Source organism: Caloenas nicobarica, chromosome 4 (assembly GCF_036013445.1).
Source record: "Caloenas nicobarica isolate bCalNic1 chromosome 4, bCalNic1.hap1, whole genome shotgun sequence".
Lineage (NCBI taxonomy): Eukaryota > Metazoa > Chordata > Aves > Columbiformes > Columbidae > Caloenas > Caloenas nicobarica.
Genome location: NC_088248.1, coordinates 25656469 through 25682156, shown reverse-complemented (window position 1 = coordinate 25682156; position 25688 = coordinate 25656469). Strand labels below are relative to the sequence as shown.

Here is a 25688-nt window from a genome sequence, read left to right as displayed (position 1 = left end):
TGCATTCACCCAAACACGGGTGCTCTGGGAACACCCCAGAGACCTACCGGATCAGAGGCAGACAGCAGGCACCTCTGGATAAGAGCTTCAAATGTTGTCTTCAGAATAAGGTGCTCCTCAGGGATGGGCTTCTTGGTAATCTTCTCCGTTGGCAGTGCCTGCACATGCTGAGAAACAGAGAGCAGGTGAGGTTTATCCAGGTCACTGTGACCACATGTTGTTTTGAACTAAACCAAGTGGCATTATTAGCCAGCTTGGCACAACTCCTACTTCTTCCCTGTGGCTGTGTGGAGGTGATATTACCAGCATCCTCTGGAGAGCTGTGAAGTTGCAGAAGGAAGCAGCTTGTTGGTCCATACTGACTAGAGGATTAACTGCAAAGAGGTAGTGTCTAGGGGATTACAGTAGCAAAATGCCAGCATGGTGCAAAGGTAGTGACTAAAAGGGCTGCAGTGCATTTTGGAGGTACAAGAAATGCCTGGCCAACAGGATCCCGAGCCTGCAAGGCTCCACTTACGTACAAACCTGCAGCAAAACACTGGCCCAGGTTGCCCAGAGAGGTGGTGGACGCCCCGTCCCTGGAGACATTCAAGGCTCGACTGGATGGGGCTCTGAGCAACCTGATCTGGGTGAAGATGTCCCTGCTCATTGCAGGCGGTTGGACTAGATGAGCTTTGAAGGTCCCTTCCGACCCCAACTATTCTATGAAACGAAAAGCGTGCCACGCTGGGGCTACCTTACCTGGATGGCATTGCCAATGGGGGCCCCAGGGGCCCCCTCCGTGCTGGGTTTGGAGACAGCGGGTGGCAAGATGCAGGGCCCCAGGGGTTGGGGAGCAGGCAGGTAGCCACCCTGCAGCACAGGCTGGCCCGCAGGGACGTGCTGGGGCTGGAAGCTGAGTGTGCCCACAGGTAGTGCCGGAGCCAGAGGCTGCTGCATCTGCGACTGCGGATCCGCTATCGGGTTCATGATGGGGGAGGTGATGGGAACTGGGGGCTGAAAGTTATCAGGGACCTGGAGAAAAACAAACAAACAAGCAACAAAACAGTTTATTTATCCTGTTGTGGCTGCAGCACGCAGAGCACAACACTCAGCTGCTGCAGACTTCCCAACCTGCAGCGGTTGCGAGCTCTGCTGAGCAGAGCACTGAGCCCCCAAGACAGAGAAACAACATGGGTAGGCAGCACAGGATTTCACTTTGACTACAGAATCCATTGTTTCTGGCTGCAGCTGGATGGCAAGAAGTGCCCTGGGCAGTAATATCCTCCAGTGTTCCCAGTCCTGTGTGCTCTGCTGGGCACAACAACCTCAAATCAGAGCCACGTTCCCCCTTCCACTAAGGGCACAAACCAGAGGTTGGGCAGACCAGCATGAACAGGACAGTTGCACTAATGAAAACTAACCCACACCTACATCTGTTCTTACTATTGGGTAATTATATCTAGATTTGTGGGTCTTATTTTCAAGGGTACATTTTTGTCCATGCAGTACATAGCTCACTGCTAGCAACATGCACCAATAAAGCTCCCAAAAGCCTTTCAAGCTTCTGGCAGGTTTGCACTAAGACAGATTATAAGCGCATTTCAAATTTATCCCTAAGCATCTGCCAGTCTTTACACAGGGGCATTTCAGAAACATTTGGTAGAGGAAATAAACAACAAAATGAGCTACTGACCTCTGCTATGTGTCATACAGGAATCCAAACAAAAGAAAGAGCTCCCATAGGAATGTGCACATTTCTTCGGGTGTGCACAGCAAAAAGGAAAGATTACAGAACCCTGAATGATACCCTGACTGAATGATGCCAGAATTAAGCTAGTGGTTTGGGACAGCAAGAAAAACATTCCAAATACAGCATCGACAAAGTCAATAATAAAAGCAATGACACAGCAATAAACTTTTGAGTGCTGGCTAAGTTCTTAGGTGGAAAACAGTTGCAAATTATGCTGTGGCTTGAAATGCAAGATGGTTCTTCTATTTTGCAGTAGCCCACATGGTGAGTCATTTTATAATCTCCTAAACCACCCTCTCATACAGTGGACATGAGGGAAACAAACAAACATTTCTGGCAGAGGTTTGTTAAATATTTAACAGGGAATACAACACACATGACTCCTCATTTAGTAAGGAGCCAACCCTCACGCCCTGGCTATGGCAGAAATTCTGACTGTGACACATGTGCAGAGCAGTAGCAAAAACCCTGTTTGCAGAAAGCTGCTTCTTGAGCTCTCAGGTCCAACAGTTATTCTCACTGACAGCTCTCCTCCTCTGACTGAGAGCCTGAAGCCCTTAAAGGCAGCACACTGGCTGTTGTGTGACAAAAGTCCCAGCACTGGGGCAGTGAGGAGCACACAAAGCACCATCCATCCATCCCTCCATCCTCCAAAAGCTCAACTTGAATTGCAGCAACCAAAAACCCAAAGGTGAAGGGAGACTTCTGCCATCACTCAGACCATATCTTGCCTGCTCCAAGTTTTTTTTTTTTCTCCCCACACTTTACACGCTCCAGATTGACTCTTACTTCCCAAAAAGCACCAGGCTCAGAGAGCAGCTGATAACACCGACTACTGTGGAGATATGCAAGACTAAAGTGGCACCTGGGGATGACAAGGCTACCTCTGCTCTGTGCCAAGCGTCCCCACTTGTTCTGTCCTGCTGCAATCTAAATCCATTTTACAAAACTACATTGTCTCCGTCACAAAAATTGTCTTACTCTCAGCAGATCTCTCAGGCTCAGACCCTTAATCAGGATAAATTGCTTTCAGCTCCAGCAAAAGCTGTAATCTATAACAATTTGCATGGCCTCATAATTTCATGTAAGTATCATCTCCTGCAAAACTCATCTGCTTTACTGCAGATGAAAATAGCCTGAGATATTTTCTTTCCCCAAACCAGGATCAATGTTGTTATAAACAACCGCAACTTTAGCAAAATGCCACCATCTCTTTAGAGGCTTAAATATTCTGGGAGAGAGATGTCATACTGGAGAAGCACAAAGGCAGTTTCTGCTCATGCAGCACAGCTTTTGTTTGCTGCTAACCCTTCTTTTTCCTTCTCCTGCCAACAAGTTTCCCTGGAGCAGCTCAAGTTACTGCTTTTCAAGCGGTCAGCACTCAATTGTGTCGAGACAGGATTTCCTAGAGTACCTTCTTCTTCTTGGCAGCTCTGTTCAGGGCAGGAGGGTCGTTCCAGCCATTCTGAGGTCCTGAAAGGAAAACAGAGACTTTAAGTACCCTGGAGGACGGCAGGGTCTTGGCAGAGCCTGCCCGCTCCTCTGCCCTTGTCTGGGGGCCAGAACAGCTCCTGTGTCAGTCAGAGCCTCCCAGCACCTCCACCATTCAGCCACCAGACCCTCTGGGCTCTGTGCCCACTGTACAGGTTTGGCATCTTGACCAACTGTTCTCAAGTTTGACAGAAATTTATTTTCCACCCCCCCATCTTTTTTTTTTTTTAATTAACTTTCTCTTGCAGGAGGAAAAACTTTGAACAGACATACCCTTTGAAAGAAGGGCCCTTTGGGCAGTTGCCTACCATGCCCAAAACACAGCTCTGCTACACAGACCGCATGTGCTAGCACAGCTTCACGCTCACCAGGGCAGGTTTCTCCCACCCATATCATATTAGAAGAAATTAGAACTGTTTTGAACTTTTTTTTTCCCCCCCGCGATCACTGTAAGATTATAAACATTAATCAGCAGAAGAGATGTCAGAAATCACAGGTGAATAAGAACATGATTAAGCTGCACCCATTTCCCAAGAGCTGCTGCTGCAACTGTGTGTTGTGATGGATTTATACGTGACAGTAAGATGTGTTGCCCAGCAACACGACAAGGAGAGAAGAGGCATAAGAGACATCAGGAGCCTTAAACATTTGAGGCCAGATTCACCCAGCAACTCTGCAGACACAAAGGAGCCATTAAGAAGCCCCTGCCAGCATTTTTACAGGTGCTTTGTGTCCCAAAAGCAGAGCAGAGCTGCTGGAGCAAGGTGGCAAATCCAGCTTTTTGCACCAAAAAATTGATTTGAAACTGGAAGCAGCATGGGGGATGTCTGAACAGATTCACTCCAAGTCTGGGGTGTTGCTCTGTACCAAACCTCCTGCTCTTCCAGGCAAGCTTGCTCTGTGCAGCTGCAAGATTTGGACACCAAAGCTCACGTTTGTGCATTAGAAACAGTTCCCATCTCACCACAGAGTGCGTGTCACCAGGACCACAGCATTAAAGCTCAGTGTTACTGTGGCCTAGCCAACTAGTCAGGATTTATTGCGTAAAGCCACAAAAAGCCAACAAAACCAAATCCCCACTCAATGGACTTTTTCACCACAGTGTTTCTCACTTAGCAGACGATGGATGCACCTTAGACAGCGGAGCTTAACATCACTGCAGAATTTGCTCGATTTATCTGAAATTTCATTTGCTCCTGAGCTTTTGTTAAACAAGTTCCACATCCAGAGCATGTTAAAGGGGTGAACAAAAAACAATTTAAAACCCCTTTCACTCACAATTTCTTTTTGCCCAAAGGCAGCACCATTCCTGACAGCCATGTGCCCCAGGGGCTACTTTGCTCCTCACCCAAAAAATCCCTTTCCAGAGTATTTCTGATATAGGAAGTCTAACTTCTGCAGTGCTGATAGCAGTAATGCACTAAGAAAATCGCAGTTATTGCTGTTAAGTTTCTAGAACAATTTGCTTTAAAAAAGGAAAACCAGCATTTGTTTCTGTGGTTAAAAACTCCAGATATGTTGTTATTTGTTTTAATTAAGGAATTAAAATTATGTGATTAAAGTGTAATTGGCAAACAGCATCACAATGTTCTCTGAGGAACATATATATTATTATTGTCTGTTCAATTAATTTAATGTAGTGGCTGTAATTATTTTCAGGTTAGGTGGTACCTAGTTCACCTGCTGAGGAAGAGGCCTGGTCTTGAGGTGGTAGGCTTTCTGCAGATAAAATGCAAAGAGAACTAAAAAAAGATTTTCTTTGCAAGAATAAAACACTCTGTCTGTAACAGTTTAGTTTCAATAAGCACAAATAGTTGGAAGAAAAAAATACTTAACCTAATTACAATGACAATTTAGAGACAAGTCATTTGTTCAAACCATCCCATGGAATTGCTTCTGTCTGCCTTCCCTGAAAAAAAAAGCCTGTTGCTCTTCCCATGCAGTAAATCAGTGTTTCTAGTTATTTCTAACAAATGTGGCAAAGTCCTGGCCCACTTTCTTACCTCTTCCAGTGTTCTCATTTTCTATTCCTACCAGCCAGCACAACTGACAGACCATTTCTTGATGGTTTTACCATTCCAAAAAGCTTTTCAGGAGATGCTTCAAGTATTTGACTTCAAGGTGGACATCAAGTATTTTCCCAAATCAAGGCACTCTCTCAACTGCACCCAGCACAGAAAAAAAAAGGCACGTTCACACAGGAGCTTTACACCCATGTGAAGAGACACATTGCCTGCTTAGACTGAGCAACAAAACCAAATGGCAAACCACAGCCAACACAGCCTTTGCTGTTTCAGAGAGAAGAGAAACATCAGGGATGAGATAACTCCTGTCCCTGGAGTTCATCTGATGCAGTCGTAGCTCTGGTGCAAACCTTTCCCTTAGCTCAGAATTCTTCTATCACAATTTCAAACAAGATTCAACACTCTGAAAGTTAAAACTCTCTCGAAAGCAACTTCCAAGATCTATCGGAACACAAAGTGACATAGGTTGAAAATGAAATTAAATGTGGGCTTTCTTGCTTACTGAAGCTCCAAATGTGGCTTAACATACTGACGTTATATACATTTGCAAAAAATCAGAAGATACTTATAGAATTGTTTCTTTTGTAAGTGCATCTTTAAATCTAAACCAGTTGAAAGGCCAGCTGTTTTTCAAGAGTTCGAATTTGAGATATTTCTTCCTTTTTCCCTTACCTTCGCCTTTTAATGAATTTGCAAAGTAAAACATGAGGTTCCCAGATTAGATCACCACCACACACAAAACCATACCACTTCAAAGCCAAGATCAGCATCACTACATGCTCTGCACTGGGATATTCAGAGTTAGAGGTGACAATCTGGCTGCAGATTTCTATGGTCCTACAGGATCTTATGCCAAGGCGCCCTTCACTAAGCAACACAGCTACTCTGGAAAACATGTTGGTGGTTAAGCACGCACACTGTCATTGCTATATTTACAAAGCAAGATTTCTTTTTCTACTTGTATGTTTTCTGAAAAGTGTAACCTAAAAATTGGAAGAGAACAGAGAAAGCTCTTCAGATGCCCCTTATATTTTTTCCATTGTTCTCCAGCTGCAGGCACCAGTTGCCTGTCAGCATCCTGCCTGCGTGAGCCACCCGGCCCCAGCATGTCCTCGTGTCCTGGAACCCACCCCAGCATCTCAGCCCAAGGTTGGCATTTGCCAGGAATCAGAGACGATGCCCGAGTTTAGGTTCCTGAAGGTCTGACACTTTGTACTGGCTGCCTTCACACCATGCAAGGAGCACCGATAGTTCTCAGAAAGCTTTATAAAAGCACAATATGGACAACTTTTAATTTTGAGAGGAAATCTGGCAAGGCAATGCCGATAACAACTAGTTTGCTTTGCTTCTATTTTACTCTATTATATTCTTGGGGACATGGTTCAGTGGTGGATTTGGCTGTGTTAGTTTAACAGTTGGACCTGATGATCTTCAAGGTCCTTTCCAACCTAAATTATTTTATGTTTCTATTCCTCCTATATTAAAATGACATAGTGCTAGATTACTGTCTATGTGGATTACGCAATTTTATAAATTGACCAGTCTTATCATTCATGTCCATAACTTCTGTTGTTCAGAGTACAGAGCCTCACCTGCTCTGAGCATGCCACAACTGTCACTCCACTGTTAGTGCAAGGAACTTAGCAAGTGACAAATCTGAAGTGCCTGCCAGTGACGCAAGTACAGTAGTAAAACAGATCAGAAAGAACAATTTTATTGTTCCTTGCATTTATTCGGAGGTGCAGAAGCTATGCTGTCTGCATTGTAATGTGCTGCTTCACATCCCAGGCCTAGAACCCTATCCAACAAGTTTTCCTCTGCTCAATTTAATAATTTCTCTGGCTTAAGAGATACAAGTTTGACATGCCCCACAACATGGGGTCAGGAGAGGTCACAGTGCGGCACCTCCAAGAACAGAGAGGACACTGAGTTTGGCTGCAGGATGCAGGGGAAAAAGCGAAAAAGCCTCTTTCCCTCCTTGCAGGCCTGGCAACTGCCCTACACCAGTCCTAATTTTTGACAGAGCAAAAGACCATTTCTCCCTCAAACACAAGTGTCTGTGTGAAGGCAATGCCAGGCTCACGGATGCCAGGAACACCTACTGTCCTGGTCTTGGCTGCGAGAGAGTTTGTTTTCTTCCTAGTAGCTGGCATAGCGCTGTGTTTTGGATTTAGAATGAGAATAATATTGATAAGGCACCAATGTTTTAGTTACTGCTAAGTAGAATTCAAGGACTTTTCAACTTCTCAAGCTGTGCCAAGTACACAAGCTGAGAGGACACACAGCTGGGACAGCTGACCCCAACTGACCAAAAGGATTTTTGATACCTCATGACATCATGCTTAGTATTGTATTTAGGGGGGAAGAAGGTGGGACATTCAGAGTTACGGTGTTAGTCTTCCGAAGTCAGTGTTACATGTGATGGAGCCCTGCTGTCCTGGGGATGGCTGAACACCTGCCTGATGATAGGAAGTAGTGAATGAATTCCTTGTTTTGCTTTGCTTGTGTGCATGACTTTTGCTTTACCTCTTAAACTGTCTTTACCTCTACCCATGAGTTTTCTCACTTTTACTCTTCTGATTCTCTCCCGCATCCCACTGTGGGGAGTGAGTGGCTGCGTGAGGCTTAGTTGCCAGCTGGGGTTAAACCGTGACACCTTAGGACCGCTGCTGCCAAGACAAAGGCAATCTGCCTTTTCTGCATTACATCACCCCTAACACACTTCTGAAAGAAAAGAAGGAATCACAGTAGGGTCCTTAAGACCTGTCAGCAGAGTCTGCATCCCTGGAATATCCCTCAAATCCCACCTAATATTCCCTCGGCTTCGTACTCCCAGATCTGGACCTCAACAGCCCAGCTGGACCATGTGGATGTGAAGGATGTTTATGGCCGGGTTTAGAAAACAACTGCTCATCCTTCCCGCACAGCCTGACATATGCAAAGCTGTTGTGTCACAGGCTGCTAAGTGAAGAGACAGGTTTGTTATCCCAAGCAAGGCCACTGCCCCACAGCAAACAGTTATGTCCAGGCAGTCACAATGAGACATCGGCCCCATGCTCTTTCACCATGAGTGCCAAGACATGCTCTTATGTGGCAGCCACACACACATGCTTTTGACTAGCATTCAAGAAAGAGACACATAAAAGCATTTCTAAATCACTTCTGATGATCTTTTAAGGCATTTTCAGCTACAATAAATCCTATCACACTAAGTGGTTATGGAAAAAATAATGGAAGGGAGGTGATACCACAGGAAATGTTGTTTGAATTAAATAAGTTGCCAACCCCAGAATTAAATTCTGCTCACAAACCAGGGACACAGTGACAAACTACATTTGCAGAATTGTTCTGCAAGGAGAATTGGTATCATCTCTGCAGCAGTTAGGAAAACTTGCTCATTTTTGTATTTTGCTCTCCAGCCACATCACAGGTTTTGGTGCCAGCCTCACAAAGTTAAACCTGTGCCACCACCCAACCACGGTTATCCGACAGCCTCACAACAAGACCATGCTGTAGCACTGTGGCTCAGGCAAGACAAAAGCTCTGTGTTTGTGGCAAGGTCTGACTCGCAATAAAAAGACGACTGCTCACACAGTAAGTGCTCATTGCAGCAACACGGCTGCATCATTGCTGGATGCAAAGGGAAAATTGTGTTTTAGAAATGCTTTGAGCGGACCTCTAAGCACAAGCATTCGCAAGGAAAAAGTGCATGTTGAGCTGAGTAACAAAGCAAAACCCTCCCCCTCCCCGCCTGCCCCCCTGTCCAAGCGCAGACCTGTTCTCTGGGATGCAGGAAGGTCACTGGTTGCAGGCAGAGTACCTGTTGGTCCAGTAGGTAATGTATAAGCTGCAGAAGTTGCTGGAGGTCCTGGCCTGCCATGCTGAAAGGATGCGCCAGAAGGAGAAAGAGGGAAGGAAGAGACAGGATTCAAGCTTGTCGGGGAGGGTTGAGGCTGCCCGGGGTAGAGTGGGGAGGGCAGGGAGTGGGGAGGGGCAGAGGGCAGGTAAGAAGGGGTGGTGTTAGGGGGAGGGTTTGGGTAGGAGGCTGAAGCAGGGACAGCAATAGGCTGCTGAGGCTGATAGAGAGCTGGTCCCCCTGTTCCACAAGGGTACTGCTGTGTGGTCTGATACGCTACAAACAGGAAAAAAAGAGATTCAGTCAGTGAATTCATAACAGAGGAGCAGGTTTCATCTGTCTCTGCTCCCTTGTCCATCTGATCCTTCTCTTTTCCTCCCCTTCCCCCTCAAACCACTCATCTGCCCAGCCAAATCTCGGCTCCCACGACACTGCCTGCGCACTTGCAGAGCTGCTCAAAATCTCAGCCTGCCTCTGGGAGCAGGAAGCCAGAGAAAGGACTGTCTTGCCTGCAAGGACTCCCATTCTACCCCCTAAACTCCTCTGCCCAGAGCCGTCATGCGACTTGGTGTGGGGCTGGAGGGACACAGACACTCCGGCTGTTTTCCGGACCATTGCGATCCCCATGGTGCCTCTCAAGGAAGGGAAACCCCTGCCTCACGTTGGCACAACAGGAGAACCAAGGTCAGGGAAGTGAACTTCCAGCCACCTCTGGAAGTGAATGCAAGCTCACAGCCTTTCACTGTGAGCTCTGCAGTTTATCCTCCCTGTCTCTTCTCTGCCCAGCTGTACTTGTTTTTCCCTCCCTGGTGCCAGTGCCTGTACTTCCAGTCTCCTGATTCAAGTGTGTCAATGCTCTGTTCCATTCCTTGCTCACCTTTACCACTGCCCTTGTTTCCTCCTCATCCCCTTTCCCATCTTGACAGAGTCCTGATGAGGACTGGATTGGCCCAGCCACATACTGCTGAGTTGGGTCACGCTTTGCCAGGCCCGTGCTGCTCGTCCAGGACTCACACTGGCAGTTTCTGACCCCAGCACGCTCTTGGGAAGGGCCAGCTGAGGAGTGAGTCTAAGAGCTGTTGGCAGACACCTTCTCAGCAGAGGAGACTGTCTGACAGAGGGTGCCCGATGTCTAGACCCCACCAAGAAATGACAACCCTCAGATGTCATGTCGGGGGCTTTTTTCCCCCCACTAAGAAATGCGGGACTGGCTTGGTCTGAATCCTCCCAGCCCCATGGAGGTGACTGGTTGTCCCCGACTAAATGCAGCCTCATCACCTGGGTGGAAGGGAGTGGAGCTACTGCTACTCACTCTGCGGGTACGCTGGCCGTGGCCCTGCTTGCGAGTACATGCTGTAATTGGAAGGTGTAGCTTGCTGCGGGGGTGCGCTGGGGTTAACGGCACCTGGCATGATAAACCCTGGAGGAGGTGGGTTGTCTCCCTGTGAAAAAAAGAATGCAGGAAAAAGGGGTAGGGGGAGATAGGATGTAGTCAGCAATGGTAATGCAGTGCTGAAGCAGAATCATAACAAAATGATCAGTTCTCATTTCAACGCCTGAAACCACATTCCCTGGAAGAGCTACCAGCACAGGGGCAAATGCCTCCAACAACCCCAGTGCCTCAGGGTGCCCAGTGTGACACCGAAAGCAAAAGCTGTATGTGCAGTGATTTTGGCAGCAGCAGAGCAGCACACACCTCCCTGGAGCAAGGAAGAGGTCCTTGCCAGTGCTGCCTGGTACTCAGGCAGACCGTGAGTGCCCTGCCATCCACACTGGACAACTTAAACATTAACTCTGAAGCTTCTAATTTCCATGGGAAAGAGGGAAAGGAAAAATACGACACTTCAAATACTCCAGCACAGAGCAAGGGCTGGGCTGTGGGGGCTCAGATCACACCAAGCTCCCAGTTAAGGCTTTCCAGAACCACTCATCTGGGCCTCGATGGAAAAAATGCAACATGAGGTGCAGAGGAGCACAACCAGAGCACAAGTGGAAGTTGCTCCTTCCACTTATCTGGAGCAGGCTGTGCCAAGCACAGAGACTGCACTGAGGTACATACCAGGGTTGAGCGGGGGCTCAGAGAGGAATAATGAAGGTTATACCTGTGTGTCAGAGGGACAGCCTGCAGGAGGATGGCTGGGAAGGGCAGTAGGAGTTTTGTTACTCCAGGTAGTGACAGTAGGGGCAATTCTAACCTGAATTGAACAAAGAAATACCAATAATGGAAAACAAAACAATAAAAAAAAGTATAAAGGGTCTTACAAAACGAGATGCAAAGAAGTGAATGCAAAAAGGTTTGCATGCTGGCATTTGTAACACAGCCATAAAAATCACAGAAGAAGGAAAAGTGCATTCAAGATAGACGGATCACTGTGCTCTGGAGACGAGGAGAATTGCAGAGTGAAGACGAAGCACAGCAGAAAGGCAGCTACAACAGGCTGTAAAGCAAGTGCAGCGTTACATGGGCCAGCGAGCCAGGTCTGCCATGACAATACTGTTATAAATCCTCTTTCATTGCATTCTCCTATGCAGCAGCTCTGCCCAGGCATGACACTGAGCATTACAAACCACACCAGGGAGTTTTAAGTTAAATTCAAAAGTACTGCCTCACAGAAAAGCAGTCTGCCTAAATTGAGCTTAAGACTAATTTGAAAAGGTTAAAATATGATATTCAGCTCTTGCACATGCACAAACATACATCTTAACACTAAATGCTACCCAGCTGCTCTCCCACAGCTCCTTTCCTCTGTCTTCCTTCTTTGCCACTCCAAAGCCCTTCAGCTCCATACAAACACTACCACCTTCCTGACGGAACATAAACCGAGACCCTCCTATACCTGCAATGTCCCTGAGCAAGGAGAAGGAGTACTGCTCAGCCATGGGATGCACATCTGGGGGGCCAGGAGCTCCACACCCCACCTGAATGCAGGCAGAGGGAAGGCTGAAGCCCTAAGACTTCAGTTCATCGGACTCCAACCCTGCGCAGTGCTGGGCTAACGGTGCAGTCAGTCATATAACCACTGTTAATATCTGCATAACTCATCGCTGGAGTCATCTAAAAGATTTTTCCATCCCTTTTCATGCCTGGTTTTTTTCAGATGAAAAACAGGGTTCAAAAACCCACACCAAAAAGCGATGAAGTTTCAAGTACATGTTCCTGTTTGGGACAGCAACTAAACACAGGCTGCCTCAAGCTTGAATAAACCTATCCACACAATTTCTTAAAAGGGAGACAGCAAAACAAGTATCCTAAGACTCAAATATGTAATTTCTTTCCATTCTGCTTCATCAGCATACCACTGGGCACATTTCTGATACAGCACCCATTGGCTTCAAGCCCTTCTTCCTGAGCATGAGCTCCCTGGAAATCCAAGAGCACAGGTGGTAACTCACAGTGTGCTCATGGGGTTGCGATACACCTAGCCTTATAAACATGTGCAGGGCTTGCTTCAATAATATCTTGAGGTATTCCTGAAACAGTAAGAGAAAGAGAGGACTGTGGCTTGAAAAGCATGCCATCTAGAGGACAGCTGCTCTTTTCCACAGCCAAATGGGAAACATGCAGCATTGCTTCTCAAGGCAATTCATTGGTTACAAGGAAGGTCAAAGACACAGGAAAGAGTAGCAGAGTTAATTATTTGCAACGATGCATTTAAAATCATAGGCAATAGTGTTAGCAAGGTAATCCTGTACGAATGGAATGAAGGTTTTGTCCTTTCCGAAATGTGCCTTGTTAACACCCTGGAGAGAAGGCAAGGCACAATTTTTGACATCAAGGAGAGAAGATAGCCCAGCTCCCCCTGACTTTTCATCCCTTCTTCCTTCCTGCCCCTATTTTTCTAGCAGGCAGTGCCTGAAGGGCAGCCCTGACAGCGACATGCCTCTGCTTGTGCCCATCTCTGTGTAAGAAGAACACCTGCAGCACTGAAACAGCTCTGCTCTCAGTAAAGCTCAGTCCATAGTCCCCCTGTACAGCAATGCCACCTGAGCTCCAGCACTCTGAGGAATTAGGGACTTGGAGATGCTCTTGAAGCACACGCACAGCCAGGACTGCCCACCACATCACGCTCCGGTGATGGCCACCGTAGTCTGACGAAGTGCTGTTCTCAGTCTGGAGATAAAACCAGGGCGTTTGCCTCCCCCATTTCTCCTCTTCCTTCCTGCACAGCCCCCAGCTCCCTTATTAGTCCTGTACTCACCAGGTCTTTCTTCTGCTACAGCTGACTCTCAGGCACCCTGCTCCTGTCCCAGCCCCTGCCCCCTTACTGCCTGCTGGGAGGTTCAGAGTAGACTGTAGCCACACCAAAACATGCCCTCAGTTTGCTATTGCCGCTGCTCGGCACCTTCTGCAGCCAACATCAGAGCTGCGGCAGGAAAATAATCAGCCCCAGAGGAGGCTGATAAGCAGCATGAGCAAGCCCCCAGGCCTGCAGGAATGGGACGACAGACATCAGGGACTATGAGAGCAAGCACAGAAAAGTCCTGCAGCGCTCTCACACAGTCATTCTTAGCACTGCAGCACATTTCCAATCAAAGGGGGAAAACACCTAATCTTCAGATGCCAGCCACTTGACAAGGTGTTTAAGGGATGTTTCCAGATGAGGAGTAAAGGAGGCGTCTTTACTGACTGAAAAAACAGCATCAGTGATTTTCACCACAAGACTCTCTGTAGAGGTATGCCATACAGCTCCAGCTCAGATCAAGAGAAAGGAAAAAAACTCCTCTACCCATCACTCTCCAGAATCCAAACCACATGTCCCTCCCTGACTGCCCAAACCCATTTACCTGTTGGTAATACTGTTGGGCCGGAGCCTGGGGCCCTTGCATCTGTCCAGCCACAGGGCCAGCTTGTCCTTTGGGCACGGGCTGTCTCTCGTATGGTGCCTTGAGGGCCTCCTGTCCCACCAGCAGCTCCCCTTGGGCTCTGCAAAGCCTGTCCCGTAACAGCATGATATTTGGCTGCAATCAGAAAAGGACAGCAAAGGAAGGTTAATGCACTGCCTCCCACCCAGGGCATCTGGCCACACACGGATGAGCTGTCTCTCTCTCTCTCTCAGAATCCTGTTCTGCGTTATTTGATCAGAATAAGTCTTTTCTGCATGAGACAATGGGCCACTGGAACTGCCTTGCATATGCCTGCCTCCCCCATCATGGGTTCCATCATTCCCAAGCCATCCTGCCTATGAATACCAGCTATGGAAGATGGGAAATGAAAACAACCAAATGCCAAGGTACATGTTTCACAGTGTCTGGCTTGCAGCAGGGACAGTTGCTTCTTTAGTGGCCACTGGCTGCAAGGATCAGGCTGTGAAATGAAAAGGGAGAAGAACAAGGCCATGCACCTGTGCCAGCTCAGTGAAGGGAGAAGGGAAATAGCCTGACTGCCATATCCCAACGTGCATTTCAAATGGCAGTCTTGCTGACTAACTGCACTGTGCAGAGACCTTTGCTCAAAATGCACCCATTCACACAGAGAGAGGGAGTGAAAAACCTGAAGTCCCATACCTGGTTGGTGTTGGCAGGAAGGAAGGTCAAGGCTGCAGCAATGCTGCCCTGGGCAGCCAGGAGGTTGGCGTACTGGCTCATCTTCTGGGCCAATAGGGTCCCCACGGCATTAGGGTCCACAGCCTGGGTGAGTTGCACGGCTTTGCGCAGGATCACCACTTTCTCTATTAAATCCTGGAAGGTTGGGGAAAAAACAAACCAACAAACAAAAAAACAACCACAAATGAGAACAAGAGGTTGACGTAGGCCCTGGCTGATGACTGTCATGGAGGGCTCTTCCTAAGGGCAGCCTGGCTGCATCCCTCTCACCTGAGTGGAATCACAGAGTGGTTGGGGTTGGAAGTGACCTCTGGAGAGGTCACCTGCTTCACTTCAGCCCACCTGCTAAAGCAGGGTCACCAGAGCAGATTGCACAGAAATAGGTCCAGGTGGGTTTTGAATGTCCCTAGAGAAGGAGATTCTACAACCTCTCTGGGCAGCCTGCTCCAGTGATCTGAAGCTCAAGTCAAATGCAGGTTTCCCAGACAGTTACAGCTGCTCTGAAAACACAACTTTCCCAGCACATGAAATAAAAGAACAGCAACTGACAACCACAACCAAGTGGCTTCTAATAGCAAAGCCAGCCGTGCATCACGTAGATCTCCAAGCCAGAAGAACTGCTTTATTAAACGGCTCCTATCAGCACTGAGCATGTCCACCAAAAGAGGATGCTTTCATAAAAATATCTGGTGACATCCATGAGAGCTGATGCCCATCATGCCCATCATCGCCATATCAGAGGTGATGCTATTAGTGTTGGGGCACCGCACATTTGTTTGCGGCATCTGAGTAAGTCACTTCTTAACCATTTTAACCAAAAGGACCTAACATCTCCCTTGGGAGAGTTGTCCATGGTTTGCCGGTTGTAACGGCAAAGACGGTTTTCCTGATATTTACCAGGAATACTCCCAATCTTGCCTTCCTTGCACAACTGCAAATACCAGAGCTGGTCTTGGTTGGGTTTCCTCCCAGTGCTAAGTTACAGGAAGATTTTCTGGTAAGTTTTCTCATGTTTTTCTTATTCTCACTGTATTACATTGCAAGGTACTGCAAATATTAAATTGCCAATATTAACATGCAATCCCTCTTCCTAATCTTATAACAGATTTAATGAGGGCACCACACACAAGATTTCAACCATACACCACTAATAAAGACTGCTGACTGTTCAAGAATACATTTGTGTTTTTCCCAAAAAGCCAGTACTTCAGAAAAGGCAAGTAAAAAAAAAAAAAAAAAACAAGATAACCAATAGCTTCTATCAGTTTCACCAATTCCACATCATAGTAAACTGGCAGACTCCAATAATACTTTTCAATTTTAATGTCCAAGAGAGCAAAGCAATGCAATCAAAATTCAAATTCAAACCAAAGGTAAATCTGTAATGAAGCCATCACTATCAAGAGACTGGAAAGCAATGTTCATAATTCAAAACTGGAAAGAGATGATAATGTGAAGTAAAACTCACATATACTCCAGTTCCTTCAGTTAACTAAACAGAGACTCACAGCACTGTCAGGTAACATAAGTACTTTCTAAACCTGGTCCTTCAAAGGGCCTGAACAAATGGAAGAAACTAACATTATACTAGAAAAGAAATTATTCAATAACTGCTTCATCTGTCATCAATCCTCCTCTTCTCTCAAGGTATTTGCTATATGCAATATATTTCACTGCTGGCAACCCCCTAGAGAAAACTCTCACAAGAACCTTCCTCCAGTCTTGTCTCCAGATTTAACTCTTAATTTATTAGATTTCTTCCCCTGAACATCCAAGCCATCTCTTCCCAAAGCAAAAATGTCTAAGTATTCCCTACTGCAAAAGATGCAAGTATTCAAAGCCTCTTCTTTACTAAACCACTCTAAGCCCTACAACTGCCATTTAACAGAGGAAGTATCCTAGCAGGACTGCCCAAAGAACAGAGCAGGCACTAGGGCCATTGGGCTTTGCAACACATTTTCCAATAGAATATTTATGCATTATTTCTACTAAAGCCACCCACTCCAGAAGGAAAAGGCTTGCATCCTGAGATACATACAGCTATCAGAAAGCATCAAAGCTCTACACTAGATCATATGATTAAAGCACCAGACGATCACAGTGTGTTACTTCCAGCATCTTTCTGAACAGAATTACCAACCTGAAGGGACAAAGGGCTGTTTCCATCCTGAGCTCTGGTCCAACAAGCAACAAGTTTTTCCACATTGCCAGCACAAATGTAACAGAGACATGCCTGTGTCTGTAGAAGGCTGTCCCCCTCGCTCTCCAGTCTGTTGCCCAGGAGATCTAGGAAAAATATGAACAAAGATGCCTCTTGGTGAATCACTTTGGAGATTCCTCCATCCCTGCTGAGGCTGGGGAAGCCTGCAACACCTGTTGTGTCTCTGGTCAGCACAGTAAGAAGAGATATAGCTTCCGGGCTCCATCAGTGACATTCTTTGGTGTCTGGCACAGATTATCTCACAGGAGCGCTGGGCACTTCAGAGGCAGCTAATGCTATCACAGCAAAGACTTGTCAAAAGTCTGCAAACCTGAGACAAGTCAGAGGGGACAGTCCACTTGCTGACATGACAAAGGTCGAAAGGCCAGGGCTCAATTTCTACACCCTGCTGCCCACTTTTTGCAGTCACTCCTTTCAGGGGTGTGACCTGGGTGTGCAACTGGCCAAAGAACTGTGAGCAAAGCCGTGATACTGCTCTTGGCTGATGTGTGTTGAAACAAGTCTCTACAACTCTGTAGACACAGTGGATGGCATCTGAGAGGCACAGTGGTATCAGGCACACAGCTACTGGCAATAAAACTTGCTGCTCACAAAGGTCCCTCTGTGCCCAAAAAGAGAATGTACTGGGAACACAGCATCTCCAAGGTTCCTCTCCTCTGCAACAGGACCAAAGAACTATATTATCCACCAAAGAAGCTAGCAAGGCTTTACAGTAATTTACTGGAAAGAAGACAACCATGGCAAAGTGTAGTTTTGCTGTTAAGTGGAATAAATGACATCTGGTCTGTAAAGTGTCCTTACCGCAAAGGCCTGCAAACTCATCTGGCCTGGCGTAAGTGAGCACAGCAGCCAAAGCTTCTCTCCAATTCTGCAGATCACAAGACTGCACAATCTCCTTCCAGTTTTTCGTTACTACTGCAGTGATGAGCTAGATCAGGACAGAGTCCACAGTTAAGGTCTTGGTAGGATTTAGTTTCCTTTAAAAGACACAGTATAATTTGTACCTATTCAAATGTACTCATCCCCACTATATCCAGGGTCATTGCAGATACTGCACTGCAATTCACCAGCTGCACAAGAGTGTATTTTACTTTAAAGGAGTTCAGTGAAAATCATAAACCAAGCTCAGACAACACAGACAGGCCAATTTTTCTTGCCAGAAAATATGTAAGAAAAGAATGCACAAATCTCTGCAAGCTGGGACTGCTGCGGATGGCCTTCAAGCGTTGTTTTTGCAGACAATGATAACATACCAAGTATTTAGCTGCAGATCTTCTACACAGTGCCCACCAAGGGGTATGAATTTTGTCAAACTGCTTCATTTGGCTTTAAGCTCTTGGCCTCAGGCTGACCAGTGAGGGGCAGCTGAAAAGGCTGCTGAAAGGAGAAGTTGGCAGCAATATCAGTCTAAGCTGGCTGCAGTATCCCTGCTGGCATCCCTGCCCTGCACCCATGTTGCCTGTCCACAAGTCCTCAAAATGAAATTCCACTTTCTTCCATCTCAAACTCTGCCTCCAGTTATTTTCCTTCAGATAAAAGACAGACTTGGCAGCTGTGCTGCTATTCAGTGAAAAAAGCCTTTGTCCTGCCAATACTTCAAGCTCAGAAACAGCTGAACAAGCACTAAGCGTGCAGCTTGGGACCAGAAGAGGAAAAAACCACACCTCAACAACAGATGCAAGGTCCTAATTACAAGGTCAACACTCACTCTGTAGCACAGCCACAGATAACTGGTCAGGTCTCCATAAAAATACCTTTTCCCAAAGGATGAACTGCAGTGAAGCAGCTATTCCTCATGTGCTACAAAACTCTCCTTCATCTGATTAGGCCAGAGGCAGGGAAGGAGGTGGGGGCATGGGGAGAAATCCTGCAGAGAGTTTTACTACTTCGGATTTTCCTCTTTTCACTTGTCCACTATTAGAAATGCAAACTGTTCTTATTTCAAACTGGATTGCAGGCAATGACCAGCAAAATCTTGCTTAAAGACTCCAGCTTGTGGTGCTGCATGCCCTAACTCACCCAGTGACCCTGCTTTGCTGCCTCCAGCCCTGCTTCAGGAAAGCACTGAAGTATGCGCCCATTTTATAGGCTGCCTCCTGCTACTGCATAGAACACTCTTCTTTGACAATGGACTACTAAAAAGTGACAGCGAGCAACTTTCTCCCCTCCTCTAAAAGTGGCCATCTTTGCCAAACCAATCGTCTTGTACTTTTCTAAGGTCACTCCTACTGTTTCACCCTCCCATTGCTACTTTCTCATGTCAGTAGCAAAGAAGATTTGAATGAGTAGCATTAGCAATCCCTAGTGCTGCACAAAGCTGAGAAGAATAACAACCAGTTGGCCATAACATGCTGCCTGCTAAACAGGGTGATTGATTGACCCCGGGCATACTTAGGTCTCTTCTGTGCACATAGTGAAATGAAGCATTGTCAAATCTGTTAGCACTCATCACAGGCAGAATTAACACTGCCAGCACCGAGCGTGGGTCTTGTGTGACTCTTGAAAAATGTGATGAGAGACAACACTGAAATGTGCGCTGTTTAGGATATTTATCAGTGAGAATCTACTAGTGTACATGCAACTCAGACACTGGGGACAAGGTAAAGAATACTTTTCTTCTGTATTAATATCCAAGTAGCGTGCCTGTTGTCTCCTTACCAATGCATTAAAAAAAGAATAACAGAAATCCCTCTGCTTTGAGATCTTGTGGATGACTTGAATACCATTAGCTTCTCACAGAAATAGACCTATGAAATGGTAAGAAAACTTCTAAGGTGCCAAACAGAGTTGCCAAAGGCCTACATGCAGGTTGTTTCTTAAATGAAAAAACATACCCTGGTGATTTTGCTCTGCATCTTAGCAAAGTACTTTTCCTGTGTCCTAGAAAGCAGCTCTTGTCCGCCTGCGATGGCCAAGATAATGGCATCTGCCATGCGGTTATCGTGCAAGCAGAGATCTACTGCGCTCTCAAAGTTACCCGTCAGCAAAGCCTGGGTAATCAAACCGTCCACATCTGCAACGAGAGAGGAGTGCATTTCAGGCAGGTACTTACGGGGATGCTCAAGTTCATCTCCAGTCTCAAAACACACTACGGTCACAGACAGGTCAGGTGGGGCACTGTCATGCATCACTTACCTTGCTGCAGAGCAAAATGCGGGTACATATCTCACATATTTCTAAATGACCTCTGAAACAACTATCCTGCATACAGTGCCAGAAAACATCAAACCTAAACAGGAGTCAACAGCTTCTGTGTTACTCAAGATCCCCTGGGAGTTTCTGTACAAACAGCGGGGTTAGCACTTCATGCCTGACCGTGTATTTTTTTCTTTTTATACCAGAAATCACTCAGAGTAGCTGCATTTCACCAATGGGGTATAGCAGAGCTGTATACTTCCTTATCCTCCCTAAAGAAGCTATATTTTCAAGGGCCTTGAGACTGGTGTGCAACGAATGGAGGTACAGTGGCAAGTCATGATAATCATTCACTATCTGTGCAGAAACTGCCTTCTCACCAGAACACCAATATCAACATCAGTATTTATAGAATATCAGCAGATACAATGAAATCAACATAAAGGTGGTGGGGGTTTTTTGGTTTGGTTTGGATTTTTTTGTTTGTTTGGGTTTTTTTGTTTCTGTGTTTGGTGTTTTTTTTTTGGTGTTTTTTTTTTTTTTTTTTTTTTTTTACCTCCACTAACAGAGATGTTAAATGTCGTCTTTGCAGATCCCAAATCTCCAGTTTCTTGTTTATGGTCCTTCGCCCGCTTAGAAAAAGAAAAAGCATGATTTTTGAGATTATGTAAGCACTTGGAATATACACGCACATTAAAAAAATATGGCTTTTGCACTAGAAATTAAAGATAGACTTTCAGACTACCAGTCCCCTAAGACATCATTAGCTTAGAAGGGAAGAATATCCCTGTCACTTGTTAAAACACTGTTTCAGCACAGGATAACCAACTTCCCCTGGTGCCCACACAAAGTCAGCTCTAAAGTACATAACGAAAGGCCTGGGCTTAACAAAGGACAGCCAGTGCCTGTAAACACATCATTATAAAACCATCACTCTGAGAGATCAGCATGGAACGTTTTTTAAAATAGATGCCAAGCAGAAAAAAGCACTGGAAGCCCCAGATTTCAAACCACCAGGGAAGGCTTAATGCAAGCACAAGTGTGCATGCCTAGACATCACAAATACCAGACACCTGGATCCTGCACAGTGACTTACATAAATGCATCCATGCCCATATACACACAGCTGCCTTAAAGCAAAATGACAGCCACAATTAAAAAAAAATCAGAAAGCTTCTCCCTTCCTCTTTTACCTCCAACTACCATCAAGAACAGTCTACCATAATGCTACCTACGTTTCACTTTGCTCTACATAGATTTTCAGTTCACCCTCAAAGCACTAGGCATACATCCTAGTTTAACTAAACAAAACACATGAAAACATGCTTAATTTTCAACACAGAAGTCCATGTGGGCTTAAGCACTTTGTACTCAGTACATGAGTGTGCAGTGGACAGCAGCTGTATTTTCTTAAAAACTCACCCAGAAATTAAGATAGAGAACATTCCCTGCAAGCACTTGGATCCTGGGAATTCAAACAAAACCTTTCAATAATAATAAATAATAATAATAATACACCACCAAACTAAACAAGCACAAGAGAGAAATCTCTCTCCGCTATCAATTTTCACAGCACAGCTTAAGAAGAATGCAGAAATAGTCTCACAAGCTGCCTCTTCTGTCGCAAGCCAGCGTGCTAGTACATGCAGTGGGAGTTCCAGAGGCTGCTGAGAACACCTTGCTTATATGCTGATCACTGAAATTGTACTTCAGAAGATGAAGGACAGGTACACATTCGACCAAGAACAGGCATTTGGGATGAGGACGTAAGTCTGAAACAAGCTTTATGTTTGGCTTCTGAAAGAAGGCAGCATCTGGAAAGCTCTTTTGCTTTCAGGTGATGCACAATGTGTGTTTGGTATCAGTCGAGAGGCTGTTGTGACTGTCACAGGAATTGTGTGCCCACCCAGTTACTTATGGCACTCCCTGACGCATCATCCACGGCTTCAGGCCAATCTCACAAATATTCTCCACCCAAGCTGCTACGCCAAGGTCATGTTCGTCTGTGAAGTCTCTTCTAGAAGAGACATTTGTTATAAGACATCTAATATCTTCATAATTGCATGCAGCAAAATCCTTACACAGCCAGATACGTCTGCCACTACAGCAACTAATGAGGGAACAAGCAATCAAGCACCTGACCTAAGGAGACAGCTCTGTTTTGCTGCCCTTAACATGCTGTCATATGGAGTCAACAAGTGCACCACTCCAATGTGCACAAACCACTGTCCTCATCTTCACAGGCAACAGCAGACAGGCACCAAGCACAGGTTTTAGCACAGCAAACATAGGTAGTTTTGGGCTAACAGCTCAAATTCTAACCTAAAAGGGAGCCCGAAGGGATGGGGAGAAAACTAGCTGGCCTGTTCTCACAGCCACACTAGAATTTTCAGTGCTATTAACCTCACATGGACCCATCCCCATATTTGAAACAGAGCTGAAAACAATGCTGCTCAAATGGACAGAAAGGCACAAAAAGCTGTAGGATCCCAAAGGCAGATATGGAACACAGACTGCCTGTGATAAACGCAGCTGAAGTGTTGCCACAGACGTTCCTAAAGCAGCTAGCGACCAAAGCCCTGATGCTCACTGTTAGGGTGCAAAGGGGATGGATATTACTGTGACACCAGTGGGAACGATGAAGGGAATGAAAGCTTCCCGTCTCCTCCAGTATCACAGCTGCATCTCTGCAGAGGGTTATGTGCAGAAACAGGGAAGTAATACACTGACAGCTTGGTAATCATCAGCCAGAGATCGGGAAGAAAAGGATAAGGAAAAAAAAATGAGCAAGGTATTAGATTTGTGGCAGCACATCATTTAGTATACATTAGGTACATATCAGAGTGAAAACTGTGGCAGAAGAAAGTCCTTGGGTCTGGTGCCAACCGGAGTGTTACAAAATGAGCTTGTTCTTCATTGCCACAAGAATCCATTCACATGATGGCTGAGGCAGATGAAAAAAAAGTCAAGCAACTTAACAAGAGCCCACATTTTACTTGTTCAACTAACTTCTTGTATTTCCATACATCCTCAGCAATAGGAAAAGCCAACAAAATGGAATGCTGTTAATAATAACCAAGTAAATACACAGGAGGTAAATGGTGTTAGTTTAGAGGGCAACAGATACCTCTCCCAAGAACTGCTCCTCTGTAGCCTGGCCTTCATCCCCCTCATTCGGCACAGATTCATCAGATTCTGCAGGAGCCTTCAGCAGAGAGAAGATGCCATAAAAAAAGAATATCCAGCAGAAGAGGAAGAAATACTTTGCACTACAGAGTATAGCCACCTTTCCAGCAACAACAGCCAGAGCCAGACTACAAAGCACAGAAACGCATTGGCAATATACACACGAGTACGACAAACATGGCAGAGGGCCTCCATTTCCTTGTTCTTTGTCATTGCACAGTACCTTGTGCTGTTTTCATCTTACATGCCTGAAAACATGCAGCAAAACTTCTTTTCCACTAGGTAACTACAGGTGACATCTGACACGTCTATGGAACAAGAGCAACACAGTCCCTGTTGTGGACTTAGGCCACTGCAACTACAACAGGCCAAGCCTGAACTGTATTTATCCCTCTTGCAGGGAAGAATGATGGGACCACACTCTCAGTCCTGATTTTGTAAAGCCTGGGGAAGCTGCTGCTCTTGCATCCAGCCCTGGAGTCCTCAGTACAGGAAAGATATGGACCTGTTGGAGAGAGGCCAGCGGAGGCCACAAAAATGAACAGCTCTGCTGTGAGGACAGGCTGAGAGAGTTGGGGTTGTTCAGCCTGGAGAAGAGAAGGCTCCAGGGAGACTTTATTGTGCCTTTCAGTACCTCAAGGGGCCTATAAGAAATATGGGTACAGAGTTTTTAGCAGCGTCTATAGCAATAGGATAACGTGTGACGGTTTTAAACTAAAAGAGGGGAGAATCATACTAGATATAAGGAAGAAACTTTTTAAAATGAGGGTGGTGAAACACTGGGCCAGGTTGCCCAGAGAGGTGGTAGATGCCCCATCCCTGGAGACATTCAAGGCCAGGCTGGATGGGGCTCTGAGCAACCTGATCTGGTTGAAGATGTCCCTGCTTACTGTAGCGGGTTGGATGAGATGAGCTTTGAAGATCCCTTCCAACTCGAACTATTCTATAATTTTATGAAACCAGCTGCCAGGCAAGGCTCTGCACTACCTCCCAGCAGCACAAATTGCCAGAGTGGGTGAGACACAGGCAGCAAAAAGGTGGAAGGACATCACTTGAGACCCTGAACTAAAATCTGTGACTGACAGCCCTTCATTGGTAAAGGGAACGAAAAAAGTCGTCATATTTTTAAAAAAGTACCTTCATCCTACTCAATGTAGGAACTTGTCATATGCTGGGTTATTTGTGACTCACTTTGTGACAACTACCAAGTGGAAAGAAAAATGATTCTTACTTTGCACATTACTGTGGCATTATAAAACTAAATTCAGATTTGTACATATGTGTGCTTACCTCTCCCAAGTTGTCATCTGCAAGACTCTCTTTATTTAGAGCAGATGTAATCTAGAAAACAACCAAGATTTGTCAAGTAAGTGCCCTTTTATTTTAAGGGAGACAGACCTCTCACTGATTTCTCATACAGCAAAAATGGCCAATGTAGCCACTATGTTGTTTGCAGAACAGTTAACATGAAACTAAAGCCATACCCTTTCCCAGCCTGGTGATGGATTTACTGCTAAGCCCTCTGCACCCCAAGCTCCAATGGAAATAAGAGCTGCTCTATGTCTTTAAACCTTTAATTGTTAACTCAAGGGCTTTAAACCTCGCTAGAGCTGCTGGAAACCACAGTAAGGAAAACAGTATCAGAGCACATGGGACAAAACCTTCTGTTTGCTCTGGTTAGGGAAAGTGAAGCAGTGACAATCCTGGTAGAGCTGGGAGTCTGTCAGGAAGCTGTGGTTTCAAGTGCAGCAGACATACAGCTGTGGACTAGGATTTTCCAAGTTATGAAGCGTTAAAATGCACAGCTTTTACTCTTCTGCAAAGCAAATAATGACTCCAGATTCAATTAGGGCCCTCAAAAATGCCAATTTAATGTATGGAGTTTAGAATACACGCAGAAAATATGAGTTCCACACCTGAGAGACTGGATTTCCTAATGCTGCTAAAAATAATCTACTGCTTTTAGTATTGCAGGTTTTATTTTACCCCAGTAGACCAGTTTTCACAAAAAGCTCAGCTCAAATTGCTGGAGGTGTTTGGTTTTTTTTTTGGAGGGGGGGTTGTTTGTTTGGTGTTTTTTTTTAATCGTTAGTTTACAATACAAAGGAGAAATCCAGGACTTGACTAGCATACGACAATCACAGGTTTTAAGATGACAAAAACAAACCTCTATGTTCTTGAAAGTTTATTCCAAGAAGCTGAAATCTGTAACCCTTTTTTACTTTTCTTATCCTACCAGTAACATGAAAAACAAGCTGCAATTTAGTGAGTTTATCATCTGGGTACCACAAACTTTCAGACAAGCCATTCTATATTGTTTCTTCACACTAAAAAACATGAATTCAAGTTCAGTGTGGAATGCTTTGCCAAGAAACATCCACCTGTAGACACGGCCTCAAAGCTCCTCTCATCTGTTCCTCGGTATTTTGAGCTGCTCAATTCAGATACGCCCATTTTCCCAGCTTCTCCCCATGCACAGGGCTGATCAACCCCAGAGCA

At 45.7% G+C, this 25688-nt stretch overlaps 1 protein-coding gene across 14 annotated transcripts in view; it reads right to left on the bottom strand.

Moving 5' to 3' along the window:
* The window catches only part of SEC31A (SEC31 homolog A, COPII coat complex component), a 47225-nt gene that overhangs the window by 4522 nt on the left and 17015 nt on the right, over positions 1-25688 (bottom strand). The window contains exons 14-28 of one of the 14 annotated variants that reach the window (XM_065634858.1): positions 24480-24530; positions 23131-23208; positions 20560-20635; positions 19703-19881; positions 17670-17796; positions 16788-16933; positions 14609-14782; positions 13889-14062; positions 11206-11298; positions 10416-10545; positions 9023-9379; positions 4895-4942; positions 3147-3205; positions 742-1014; positions 48-167 (exon numbers count right to left, since the gene is read on the bottom strand). In XM_065634858.1, coding sequence (XP_065490930.1) covers positions 48-167; positions 742-1014; positions 3147-3205; positions 4895-4942; positions 9023-9379; positions 10416-10545; positions 11206-11298; positions 13889-14062; positions 14609-14782; positions 16788-16933; positions 17670-17796; positions 19703-19881; positions 20560-20635; positions 23131-23208; positions 24480-24530 — 2085 coding nt within the window. The remainder of the gene's footprint in view (positions 1-47; positions 168-741; positions 1015-3146; positions 3206-4894; positions 4943-9022; positions 9380-10415; positions 10546-11205; positions 11299-13888; positions 14063-14608; positions 14783-16787; positions 16934-17669; positions 17797-19702; positions 19882-20559; positions 20636-23130; positions 23209-24479; positions 24531-25688) is intronic. The other 13 variants (XM_065634860.1, XM_065634861.1, XM_065634862.1 and 10 more) reach the window with 13 other exon arrangements.